The following is a 13,701-nucleotide window of genomic DNA, read 5'->3' on the forward strand; positions in this document are numbered from 1 at the left end:
TTGTAGCAAAAAATACACTGTGGGAGCATTATGTAGTGGGCTGAACTTTTATTTTTAGACTTTTCAGGTTATGCTGGTTCTTGAAACTCTGTAAGAAGGCTTCCAAGGGATAGATGATAACTGTCTTCAAGCATCTACCAATTCAGATTTTCCATCTCCATGTGGCAATTCAAAGTATCCTTCTTTATAGTTATATATCTAAAAACAAAGATGATGAGACTTACCAAACAAAAGCGCTGGCAGGTCAATAGACACACAAACAAACACAAACATACACACAAAATTCAAGCTTTCGCAACAAACGGTTGCTTCATCAGGAAAGAGGGAAGGAGAGGGAAAGACGAAAGGATGTGGGTTTTAAGGGAGAGGGAAAGGAGTCATTCCAATCCCGGGAGAGGAAATACGTACTTTAGGGGGGGGGGGGGGGGGGGGAAAGGACAGGTATACACTCGCACACATATCCATCTGCACATACACAGACACAAGCAGACATTTGTAAAGGCAAAGAGTTGGGGCAAAGATGTCAGTCGAGGCGGAAGTAAAGAGGCAAAGATGTTGTTGAAAGACAGGTGAGAATGAGTGGCGGCAACTTGAAATTAGCAGAGGTTGAGGCTTGGCGGATAACGAGAAGAGAGGATATACTGAAGGGCAAGTTCCCATCTCCGGAGTTCTGACAGGTTGGTGTTAGTGGGAAGTTTCCAGATAACCCGGACGGTGTAACTGGATACTAAGGTATTCACATCTACTTCATGAAAGGTAGATGGCTTATAGGCTCTCTCACAAGTGTAATTATAAAAGAAAAATCTGTGTTACAAACTGTAGGCCTGCCAAAAATATTGACATGAAAACTTGCTGAAGACATGAGAAATTCCTATAACATAACAGCTCATAAATTAATTCAATACATCTTGGGACAGATCAGAAAACAAACATGAGCAGATTAAGAACATACAAATGTTTCACGGGACTTAACTGCATACTATTATGATAAAAACACATGAAGAATAGCCATCAAAAAGATAAATATATTTAGCTGCAATTCTTGCAATGGTCTCAATATATTCATAACAATAATCTCATTCAAATGAACCAGCAAACAGAAATTTGGTTACATACTGAAGCAGCAGTGAAACATATCACCACTGCAGTCATCCTTGCAGACTAGTGTAGAAAAATAAATGGAAATTTTCATACTGCTATTGAACCTAAGTTACTACAGGATAGTATGTCAACGTCACAATCAATTTAAAATAAATAAAAAAACGGTTCTTCTAATTACTTCCGAGAAATTATATTGAATATCCAATGTCAAATCCTCAACTAATAGCTACAACTCTTATTAAGCTGATGATGCTGCCTGATAAGTTGTGCTTTAAATAAAATGACTTATGTATCCGCAACGACACGTTCAGCCTGAAAACAGACAGTGAATGGTTTTCAATGTTGACTTACACGGTGGGCACGTATTCTCCAGGAAAGCTGTCTGTTGTATAAGATATCAGCATACACGTTTTTCCCACCGTTCCGTCTCCGACCACAACACATTTAATTGGTCTCCCCGAAGACATTGCGAACTTCACAGCACGAAAATCCGATGGTCTGCGAAAAGAAAAAACTACTTCAGCATCATAACATCAATTGACAAAGAAAAATCACTGCTCCCGTTGACAGATCTCAAACTTCTGGTAACGGTAAACAAATCTTCTTGATGAGACATGTTCACGCATAAATATTACGTGGTCTTATTTTTACTCCATGACAAGCTAGTTACCTTTATTGTCTAATAACAGAAATTCACAGCAAAAACACCACACCTCTCGAGTAGTACACGCAATACTTCAGTTCCGACAGCGCCAAACAATTATTTACAGTGCCATATTGCAATGATGAAGCCGTTTAAAATGTGATCTTTGAGTTTTTCCTGGCAATAAGCTTCTTTAAATATATTAACACTTACTGTTCGACAGAAATTAATAAAAAGTTTTAAGGCGAATTCTATGAACATTGAAATATTTTATGTTATGAGAACAGTTCAAGAAACTCGCTTCACCGAAGCGCTGTTAACTACTGTATCTCTGACTCCAACGTTCAGACATTTCAGTGTTTTGGCGGGTGTTGAACCGTTATACAATTTGTGTGTTTGGCGGTGTGTTTTTGCCGGCTAGCTTGAAGAAATGTGTTAATGTCCGTGTGTTCCAGCCAGTTTCGAAGAAAACATGAATGAAGGAAAGAAAATCTGTTCTAGAAGAATATTGTCAGCAGTTACGTGGACTATAATATTTGAGATATTGTTAGCGTGTGCTTTCCTCGCTGTTATTCACTTCGATTTCTGGAGCCCCTTGACATGGATGGTGGATGCTGTAACTGTGCTAGTTTCACCAAAAACCTGGGTATTTTTTATTCCAGTGATGACATGTACGGTTTCATTTGGATACCTTCATGGCTCAGAGTTTGCAAACGTTACTCCTTATACTCCAAACAGAATATCGTGCATTCAGCGCACTCTCACGTTACATAATGGTTGTTTGGCACTGTCACTTTTACTGCTTAGTACGTTTTCATCGTTTTTTTATTTATCGGTAGTTAATGAGAGGTCCCCCAGTACAACAGGAACTGGTGGAAGCTCTGTGGTCGAAGAAAATCTATATCTCATTGTTGGTAGCGTGTTTGTGGGGGTATATATTTTCTTAACAGAATGTATATTACAAGCGAATGCTCTACAATATCCAGTTGTGCAACAGTTGAGGTTAATTCAAATCAAAGAAGAATTTCTCAATCTATTGAAACAATCCATAATCAGAAGTATATCACCAGTTGTAATGTTTGCCGTGTTGTATTTCATCTCTGGCAGTGCTTTAAGAAATTGTATATCAAACCTCTTGTCTTTGAAAATTGCAGGAAATGCATCTTTTAACGTCATGGTTGTATGTTACTTTTATGGGCTGACATTCTTTTATGTTTTTGCTGTCACAGCAGGCAAATACTTGTTAAACTTGCATCTTACTGAAAGATATGTGTTTCCAATTGTAATAAATGAGAGCAACACAGACAAAATTAAACTTGCAGACGCCATGGCTCTGCAACAGTTACCATTAATACAAAATTTGGCATATTTAGACCTCAAGTTATTAGCAGAGAATGACTTGTTACGTCGACAGCAATTATATATTTTAAGTCAACCTGGTGGTCATCCATACAACTGGAATGGGGTTATTTCAGAATGCATAAAGTTAATTAAATCATACACAGAATATATCAATTTAGCTTGTATGGAAATGTCTGGAGAAAAATGTGCTGGCGTATCTTCACAAAAGAGAGAGACTCCACAGCCAACATTACCTAAAGCTAACAGTGTGTCCATGCGAAACTTATCTTTAGTGTCATTAAATGAGTCTGTTCAAGAATCCGTGTCTCCACTTGGTAGTAATATTTCTTTTTCTGATGCAATAAAGTCATACTGGACTCAAATTGTAGATTACATATCCAAAAATACTGTGATTTCATATTTTTGTGGTGGTGTCCCAGATTCAAGACTTCACTGGACCTTATCTCAAGCATACCCTGTTATTTGGGCAGCTCAAGGACTAGCTTTTATTACAACAGCATCCTTCAAAGAGGATGATTATGGTATTTCTCTCAGAGACCTTCCTAATATAATAATCTCTCTTGTTAATCTAAATAGGGCTGTAATAAAAATACCAAAGTTTGTTGTGCAGAAAAAGACTAGGTACGTGGAAGCAAGAAGCAACAGAATGAAACAAGCACTCAAAAGTGCATTAGAACGCAGTCTCTTCAAGCTAATTATTACATATGACATTTATTTGAGGGAGATAAAGCTGCCAGTTGATATCTTCCAAGAGCTGCAGAATTTTAGGAATCAGCTGGAAGGTTAAATAATGCAAAGTACTTGCCCCACAAGCTTTTCCTTGAAAGTATGTTTTTGTGAGCTTTACATCAAGAAAATTTTGCTCAAAATGAAATTAAGTCTGAATACAATTTATTGAACTTCTAAATGTTGTCTCTTTCCAATATGTTATGTATATTTTTACTTATGATGTTGAATGTGTGTGTTTGTAGTGATTAAATGCTACAACTATTTTGTATGTTTTATAAGGTCATTGTTGCAATTTTAAATAAAATGTGATTTTTTTCCTTATAGTGTTGGTAGTGATACTGTTTATAAAACTAATGAAAATTGCATTTTAGTGTAGATTTATTTTTACTGTGGTGAACTTATATTTTTTGCCATACCTGTTGTACTAAATAGTACGCTGCCTAGGATTTGCTACTGTAAAAATGAACTAGCCATTGAGCCCACACAGGTTGGTGTTTGTTTCTGACAATGCTGGTACTGGCATTTCTGAAGCCTCTGAATGTATGGTGGTAGTATATACTGTATATGTTTGTTTATTAGCCTATTTATTTATTTATTTTGTTTGATTTTTTTAAGATTGTAAGAATAAGAAATTTTTAGTCATGGAACAGATCAGAATAGCGGTATATTCATACTATTTTGAAAGAAATACATATTTTACCAGTCTGAAGATTACTGTCATTGATAAAAAATCATACTCTTTAGATAAGTAGGATGACATGTTTTTCAATGGCACCATTACAACTATGTGAGAGAATTTTGTAGTAAATAGGCCTAGTATGAATATGAAAATTTGGAAAGTGGCATGAATATATTTTTATAAAAGTTTTCATTTAAAAGCCATCTTGTCTTAAATTTGTATCACCGAACTCCATTGTTTGTGTTGTAATGGTTCATCGTTAATTTCCTCTTTTGTATTTATATTCAGTCAAGCAAAAGCTTCAGAATTCTGTAGATAATAGTTATTTAACCATTGTGTCGCACAGCTTGCAATGTCAAGCATACATATTTCATAGGCAGCATTGATGGCAGAGGGAATGATAGTCACATAAAGCACATCTGTAGTCAGTAAATAATTTGAAAGGGAAGGTAATGACTCACTGAAGAGTGGGGCATAGTCAACAGACATAAACGATGCAGACGGCACACACGCACTTTTTTGGAAGGGGGGAGGGGCTCTGGCTCGAAAAAGGATTCTTCCGAAAGCTAGCTGGTTTTCAGTCTTGTTTACATGAGTGTTAAGACTTGATGCTTCCACTGTTTGGTGAGTTGTTCCCTGTACTTCTAAATTATGTACACTCTCCTAGGATTTTTCCACTACCTTATTTACATCTATAGTCGCACAGTAGTGGACATCATATATACTAAGAATGTTAAGACTGTTACAACAAGAGAATTTAAAATTCTGTCCATGTGCTGATAGTTAAACGTAGTCTTTCTTAAATCCTGGTAGAAAATATTGGTTAACTGAAACGTTCTATACTGGTTTGCCTCACAACCATTGTCACTTTTCAATCTCATAGATATCGATATGTCACCATATTTAAGGTTTTGTATTCACCTTCTGTGTCTTTGCCAACTCTGCACCAGACTGTCATCTGTCAACGTAACCTAGATCTGGACGAACATACAGATCAGTCTGTCACCACAACCCACATTCCAAAAAGTAATACAGACTCGTAAGAAATGTTGTATGTGTTCTGTTATCTTTCTGTTTGTGCATGTATACATCACATGCCACATCATATGTTATGGGATGAAGCCAACATCCAGTATTAGTTATATTTGTGCGCTCAGAGCGGACACTCAGTGTGATGGTTCTGCTGGGAGCAATTGTAAAGACATCTTCCATTTCTACATTCACACCTATACTCTGCAAACCAACGATAGGTGCATGGCAGAGAGTATGTCCCATTGTACCAGTTATTAGGGTTTCTTCCTGTTCCATTCACAGATGGAGTGTGGGAAGATTGATTGAATGTGTCTGCATGCAGTACAGTGGTATTCTGATCTTATCCTCATGATCCTTATGTGAGCAGTACACAGGGGATTGTAGCATATACCTGGAGTCGTCATTTTAAGCCGGTTCTTGAAACTTTGTTTATAGACTTTCTCGGGACAGTTTACTTGTATCTTCAAGAGTCTACCAGTTCAGTTCCATCAGTACCTATGGGACACTCTCCCACAGATCAAACAAACCTGTGACGATTCATACGTCAGGCCAATCAGCCACTGCACAGAGAGTATGCCAGGACTGCACAAATTGTCATTAATTTCACCTGAGAATTCAAAGACTAGATACTTTATCAGTGTTAAAGTTAATGGAATTTTAATAATAAGTTATCCAGGTTGGTTCATAGTATTATTGTGAAATATAAATTTTTAATCATTAAGATCATATTAAGTTGTCAGAATAATTTATTGCATGTCAGAGAATAGATGGTAAGTTTTCATTGTAACACCCATTAACAGTATCATATTCTCTGATAACAGAATCCTTAGCATCAAACTTAAAGTAGAAGTTTCTTACAATATTTGATTAATGTTGCATTTCAGTTCGTAGATTTCTCACTAGTGAGTGATGAAATGTATTTTGAGGACTGTGTGTTGAGCAGAACACAATTTCTTGTTGTTCACTGTTTCAGATTTATTTTTTAGTGATGTTACACCACAACTACCATCGGCTTTCTCTTTATTTTACTAAACATCACATTTTGTTGTTCATCTGCAGATTTTTCCTCCATGTTGTCATAACATCGTAGACAGTATACACAACAAACACTGTTACAGTGTACAATATACACTGAGTAGTCGAGTGTATAATAAACTTCGTAAAAGTGTGTGCTGTGCATATAGTTGTGAAAACAGTAGAACCGGTGTGAAAAACCAATGACACTGCATGTGAGAAACCTTAAATAAATACTACTTGTACTGCATCACAACATGAACAATCAAATGTAGGTGCTCACAGGTGAAATACGGTGAAAAAACTTATGTTAACTTCACAGTTATGTTCTACAGCACACTGTAAATATTACACTGAAATTAATCCATTTCTCTTGGAGTGTGAGCTGAAATTACAGTAAAATTATGACCTTTCTCTTTGAATAGGTGCTGGTATGTGAATAAAGTGGACAAAAACATGTTTTGTAGCGCTCTCATCACGATACCTAGAAATCAGTGTCAAATCCTGAAATGATGGTCAGTCACTCAGCTCTGAGAAGGGATGCAGTTGTCTGTTTTCGACTGTGCATGCTCCGATGCGACACCATCCCTTCCAGCACTATGAGTGCTATGTTGCTTACAGCACCAGGCCAGTTTTTCTTCCAAATTACACATAACCTATTGCACAGAGTAGAGGGGTTTATGATGAGCGTGGCTGAATGGTCAGCAGCACTGACTGGTAATTTGTTGGCCTAGATTTGATTCCGGCTGCTACTAATATTTTTTTTCTTCATAAGTCAGAAGACTACAGGTGGTTGTAAAAAGCGAGTATATGGACAAATTAAATTTAGTATGAAAGTTAAAGGGGGGGGGGGGGCGGCAGGTACACTACAGCAATGCATTTGATAAAAGAAGGTGGCATTCTCCACTTTCGCTGTATTCATTTTATTTGTTAACAATTACTTTCCGCCATCTCCATTCAAGCTGTAAAACCAAAAAGACAGCATTTTTGAACCAAAATGAATAGAAGACACAAATTTAAAGACACTGACAATTCAATATGTAAGGCATAGTTTTCTCTTGTAGAACCAGAAAATCATTTGAGAATGGCCTAGAAGATGGAACTAACAATGAACAAAAAAAATTAGCACAGAAAAAAATGGAAAATGACACCTTCTTTTAGTATGAAAGTTTTTTACTGTAAATCAAACAACAGATGTGCATAAGATGAGGCTCACTGATTTGTTTCACAATTATGTTAATAGAAGCAGATAAATGCCCCTTTCAAGTACCTAGAATATTTCACCTAATTGGGACATAGGAAAAGGTAAAATGCTCTCTAAAAGATTTATGCATAGAGAATAAGAAAAATTCCAGCAGTGGATGTTAGACAAACATGGTAGCTGCCGAGCGGTTCAAGAGTGCAGACTCACTGCTGAGCGAATTTAGTTCGTTTCCTGCTGGTCTCAAAAAATTTTTTCTTTATTCCTCACAATATTAAGTGATTAATTATAAAAATTAAATATACTTAAACAGTTAAATTTATATATGTCAAATTAATGTAGTTAGGATTACTACCCATGTAAGTCAAAAGGCTGTAGGCCAACACATTGGTGAAATTTTGCATGAGCCACCACTGTCAAACATCAGAATGTGTAAGGAACTTCGTAACAAGAAGCAGCTAGATTTTGTTGTTGGTAAAATCTCTGAGTTCATGACATTGCATTTTAAAAAGAATGATAATATATATTGTTTGAACGGTGTAATATAGTAACATTTAGGACTGCCAATAGGCACATCACGTCCTCAAAACATGTGAGTCCCCCTCATTTCAGCGTCTGTGTTAGTGACCAGCCCTTCCTTTTTATCCTTTGTTAACTTATCCCTTTCTTGTTAGTTAACTGATTCTTCTTTATATCCTCCATGAAGACGGAACTACAAGGTGTACAACTTTGCTTCTGCCATTTTTTCTCCAACATTTGAGGCTTTAATGAAACAAATTGGTTTCACATGTACCCTTCAAAGTAATTTCCATCGCTGGCCGCTACTTTCTCCCATCTTTTGGGCAGTGTATGAATTCCATGTTGAAAAAATTGTTAATCTTTTGAAGTGATCCATGAATCGATTCAATTTGTGACTTCTTCATGAGATCGGAAGTGTTAGTCAGCCAGGCCATGCGCCATTGATCTATACAGGTGATAGAAGGAGCAGTGTCTGGAGAGTATGGCAGGTGGGGTAGGACTTCCCATTGTAGCGTTTCCAAGTATGTTTTGACCTCTTTTGCAACGGGGGTCGAGCATTGTCGTGCTGCAATATCACTTTATCGTGCCTCTTGCTGTATTGCTGCTGTGTGTCTTTTAATGCTCTGCTCAAACGCATTAATTGTGTTCGATAACGAGCACCTGTGATTGTTTCACTTGGTTTTAACACCTCATAGTACACGTCGCTGAGCTGGTCCCACCAAATGCAGAGCATTATCTTGGAGCCGTGAATATTCAATTTGGCCGTCGACGTGGAAGCATTGGGATAGCCCAATGATTTTTTGCATTTAGGGTAATCGTAATGAACACATTTTTCATCCCTGGTCACCATGCTATGCAGAAATCCCTTCTGTTTTTGCCTCTGCAACTGTTCACAAACGCCTTTCAACGTCTCTTGGTTTCAGCTCACACGGGACCCAAGTTGCTGTGTCACTCCCACTAATCGTGCCAATTCTTCTTGAGTTTGACGCGAGTCTTCACTCAGCAGTGTCTCCAATTCTGCGTCTTTGAAAACATTCTCTCTTCCACCACTGTGCCAGTCTACGATGTTAGAATCACCGTTCTTGAAGCATTTAAACCACTCACGACATGTTCTTTCACTAATAGCGTCCTTACCATGCATGCTTGAGAGCATTCGATGATACTCAGCCACTGTTTTCTTCATATTGAAACAAAACAGTAACAATTCCCACAAATGATGAGAATTAGGCTCATAAACTGAAATTTTCAATCAAGAACAACTTTATGATGCAGGCACAAATCGACTAATGTTTGAATGAGGTTATGTTGACCGAGGTCCAAGCCAACTGATTGACATCTGTTTCTGTCGACCGCTACTTACCGTTGTCACCACCTATCGGCAAACGACGGAAGCAAAGTTTTACACCTATTAATAGTTCCAAAAGCTAGGACAATGTTGTGTGCCTTTACATATACTGTAACTGTAGGCAATACAAAATATTTTGTTTCTTGTTGGTAAGTATGGGCCAGTAATTCTGGAATTAAATTTTAAAACTTCTAAAACATAACCGTTCTTTAAATCTGACAGATGCTTCAGTTTATTTTTTATGTACAGAGCTGTCAAGTCTACTGAAATCTGAATTTATGCATTAATGTGCATTCTTAAATGATCTTACAATCCAATGCCTTCATTGCTTTCTGTGGCCCCACACAGTTAGCTGCACAAAGCCTGCTACTGTGTACTGCATTATGAGGTGGTGTACAGGGTGATTGTAATTAAACTTTCAAACCACTGTAGAAATAACACCACTGGTCAGAATGACGTCAGAATGTAATGGAATATTGTCGGTGGGAATCGTATGGCAGAAGAAAAATAGATAGTTACAAAATGTAACAATAGATGGTGCTGTAAGCATCATAATTTAATAGTGGTTGGCTACAAATGACAAATAAATCGTACAACAATGTCTAAGGTGTACGTTTGATAAACAAACTGTACTACTCGGTGCGCATGAGTTTACAGGTGCGATTCTTTTAGTTACATAAGCCTTAGAGTATGGTCATATCACATCGGATCAGAAAAATTGGTTTTTAATTGTCCTGAGGCCAAAAACCGCACAAAAAGCATCACTCACATCGGTTTTTAACTGTCCTGAGGCCAAAAACTGCATAAAAGGCATCAGTCAAATCAGGTTATTAATTTCCATGTGACTGACACAAAGCATGTTCAATATGCTGTCCAACATTTTATGCAACAAGTTGAAATTGAGAAACACCTAATTGAAGTGCTTCCAGGGTCCGTTCAGAATGTGTTGCGCAATGTGTACCTTCAGTGCAGCTAAGTTTGCAGTCGGAACACTGAACTCAACATGGATTAATATCAGGTGGTCGGGACAGCCAGGCTGTAGGGGAATGGCGGCTGATAATTCTAGCATTTCCAAAATGGTGCTTCAGCAGCTGCGTAACTGGATTTGCAATGTGCAGAGGTGCGCCGTCCTGCGTAAAAATGATTTCATCCATGCTGCTGTTGTAGAGCTGCAATGACATGGTTGCGCAAAAGACACTCATAGCGCTTACGAGTGACTGGACGCACATGCCTCTTCAAAAAAATATGGCCCTATGAGAAATGACGCCATAAACCCACACAGTCACCTTTTCAGGATGGAGTGGTACTGGTTGATTTGCATGTGGATTTTCCATTGCCCGTGTTCAACAATTCTGTGTATTGACATATCCTGCCAGATGGAAGTAGGCTTCATCTGTCCACAAAATCTTCCATGGCCAATCATTGTCCACTTCCATGTAAGCAAGAAATTCTAAAGCAAAGGTCTCTCTTGCTGGCAGGTCAACAGGAAGCAACTCGTGCACATGGATAGCAAAGAAGGATGTTTCGTAGGATTTTACGCACCGTGCTCAAGCTTATGTCCGATGTTCGGGCAATTCTCCGTACACAACATGTTTGCACACCACCACTCACCTTTTCCTGCATTGCTGTGGCCACTGACATCGAATCAAGTTTGTTTCCTCCCTCTACTAGGCTCTTTACCAAAAGAACTCATCTTTTCAAATTTCCAAATAATTTTCTCCAGACCCACGGCAGTCATTGGACCATGCCTTTTTTCAAACCCTTCAGTGTCCAGAACATCTACAGAGCTACGTGTGCACAGTCATCATTCTCATAATACAGCTTAACGAGCAGAGTATGATCCTGCATTAAGACAGTCACAGTGAACGTCGCAGATGCAAAAAGAGCAAAAGCCGTGTACCCAGCTTGTTTATACCAACTTCAGTGGGTCGTGTGCATGACAGGTGTTTTCATTTACGTATTCTTACACATACAGCACCATCTGTTAATCAGTTTTCACACTATTTTTTTTTTCTTTTGCGACATGTTTTCCCCCTTCTCTGATAATATTCCATAGCAATCTGACGTCATTCTGACCAGGGGTGTTATTTCTACAACATTTTGAAAGTTTAACTTAAAATTATTTTCTATGTTAATAAACCAGAGAATATTACTAAGTGCAACTTGTATGTATTCCATTACTGATGTATTTCAAGTCCTGACATTTTCTGTTTGTAAACTGTGTGTTTGTTACACACAGTGATCTGCAACAGATTATGGCAATTTAATTTTGAGTTCACAATTTCTACTTCTAACTTGAAATCTTCTAGGATTGTATAATTGGTAACAAAGTTTCGTACATGAATATTGGTTATTTGTACTGTAACAACAGATCTGACTCTGTCTGCATAAGACACATTTGAACTATTGCATTTAAGGGCCCAGAATTCAATACTTAGTTGGTCCACTTATTGTGATAAATGCATAGTTACACCATGGCAAGTCCCCCTGTAATACAGTGCCCATTCGTCCCATTTCTATGAGGACAGTCTAATTTCCCCCTCCCCACAAACTGTCCCAGTAGCTTTTTGGGGATGCTCAAATGTCACAATTTTGTTGTTGTTTGGTGTGGCTAAAGTGCTTTAGGACTACCGGCCACTTATACAATTTGTTCTACAGTCTTTGTTTATTTACTGTTAATGTTTTGCACTGTCAGCCATACCAATTCATGTTAACTCATAATGCCAAAATAAAAGTAATTTTAAGAGCAGTGTAAAAAGTGAGTTTGCTTTTACCACTGGCGTTGGAGAAACTGTATAATGTACATTGTGAAAATCAAATTGTGCTCTTGTACGTGACGAACCATGTTAAGACAAAGAAATGTCACAAGACTGTTAAAATGAACATGCACGTCTTTATAAAATACATGTGAGTGAAAAGTATGGTGACAGTACAGCAGAATAATTGTAAAAAGTCATTTGGAATCTTCTGAGTTCATTGGCACAAACAATATACTTTTATGTTCATTAAATTTGTCAGGTCAGTTTGTGTCCCTTTTTTATCTGTCTTTCCTTAATTGTCCCAGATTTTTTCTAAACTTTTTAAAATGTCCCATTTTTAAAATAAAAACAGAATGGATCCCCTACCCCATAATTGTTTTCATATGTCAGTTCACACTATCTCCAAAGTTGAATTTTGCTCTACCTGTGACATTTGCATCAATGCTAAGTTCAACAGGTATTCAAAGTACACACCAACTTCAGGCCTTACATAAAAGTTGGGTAAAAAAAAAAAAAAAGAAGACTGTGCTAGGAAAAGAGGAGGTATATTCCTTTTCAGTTATAACCAAGACCGAATGTGAAAAACTATCTAGCATTCAAACCCTTATACATTAGAGTATGAGTGTCACAAGTGATAACACCTATCTTTGGATTGAAATGATTAGGCATGCCAAAGAAACATTATTTTGTAAACTAAATATACCACAAATCTAGGATTTGTACAACATGGTCAGTAAGTGTTCGCATAACCACTGACAGTTGCTTACCTGATAGCTTATTAGCATGTATGGTGCAACAGGTTGCATAATACAGAAGGCTGTGTTATATAAATCATTGATCAGATCTATGTACTCTCTTGCTGCAAAATTAAGATAGTTATATATCAGCACTGCAATAAAAGTTGTGATAAGATGTCCTGGGGTGTGGTGTCTGTGTTTTAGTGGGCTTAGTCAACCATTATGCCAAACCCACCATTCACCTTAGAGCTGTCTTACTCTTATAGTCTGTCGACATGTGTGGAATCTCTGCACCCAGGTTCTGCTGTTGTATCTATTAATTTATTTAGAAACATGTATAGTCTGCACTGAAACAGATCCATAATAGAAATTCAGGTCTACACTACTGTGATTAAGTGTGTCAAGTACAAGTCTCAATGTGACTGAAGCTTTGGCAGTAATTTCTTCTTATGCACGTACAGCTGTATAACTTCATCCATTTTTTTAAAGGTACACACAGTTCATGAGGAGCATCATATGTATGCTTCTTGAGGCTCCTTGTAAATCCTTCATGAACATCTCTGACACTAACCTGTTATTG

General features: G+C 37.5%; 2 protein-coding genes across 2 annotated transcripts in view; one reads left to right on the forward strand and one right to left on the reverse strand.

The window, feature by feature from the left end:
• LOC124616056 (ras-related C3 botulinum toxin substrate 1) overlaps positions 1–2,015 on the reverse strand; it is a 131,981-nt gene extending 129,966 nt beyond the window's left edge. Inside the window, exons 1-2 of the mRNA XM_047144292.1 lie at positions 1,772–2,015; positions 1,453–1,599 (exon numbers count right to left, since the gene is read on the reverse strand). Of these exons, the coding sequence (XP_047000248.1) occupies positions 1,453–1,568 (116 nt within the window). The 5' untranslated portion in view covers positions 1,569–1,599; positions 1,772–2,015. The remainder of the gene's footprint in view (positions 1–1,452; positions 1,600–1,771) is intronic.
• A 53-nt stretch (positions 2,016–2,068) lies between these two features.
• Positions 2,069–4,682, forward strand: LOC124616048 (nucleoporin NDC1). Its single transcript, XM_047144281.1, has one exon. It carries the CDS (start codon positions 2,217–2,219, stop codon positions 3,891–3,893), a length of 1,677 nt encoding a protein of 558 aa, XP_047000237.1. The 5' UTR covers positions 2,069–2,216; the 3' UTR covers positions 3,894–4,682.
• Positions 4,683–13,701: the final 9,019 nt, after the last annotated feature.

This window comes from Schistocerca americana, chromosome 1, assembly GCF_021461395.2.
Source record: "Schistocerca americana isolate TAMUIC-IGC-003095 chromosome 1, iqSchAmer2.1, whole genome shotgun sequence".
NCBI classification, from domain to species: domain Eukaryota; kingdom Metazoa; phylum Arthropoda; class Insecta; order Orthoptera; family Acrididae; genus Schistocerca; species Schistocerca americana.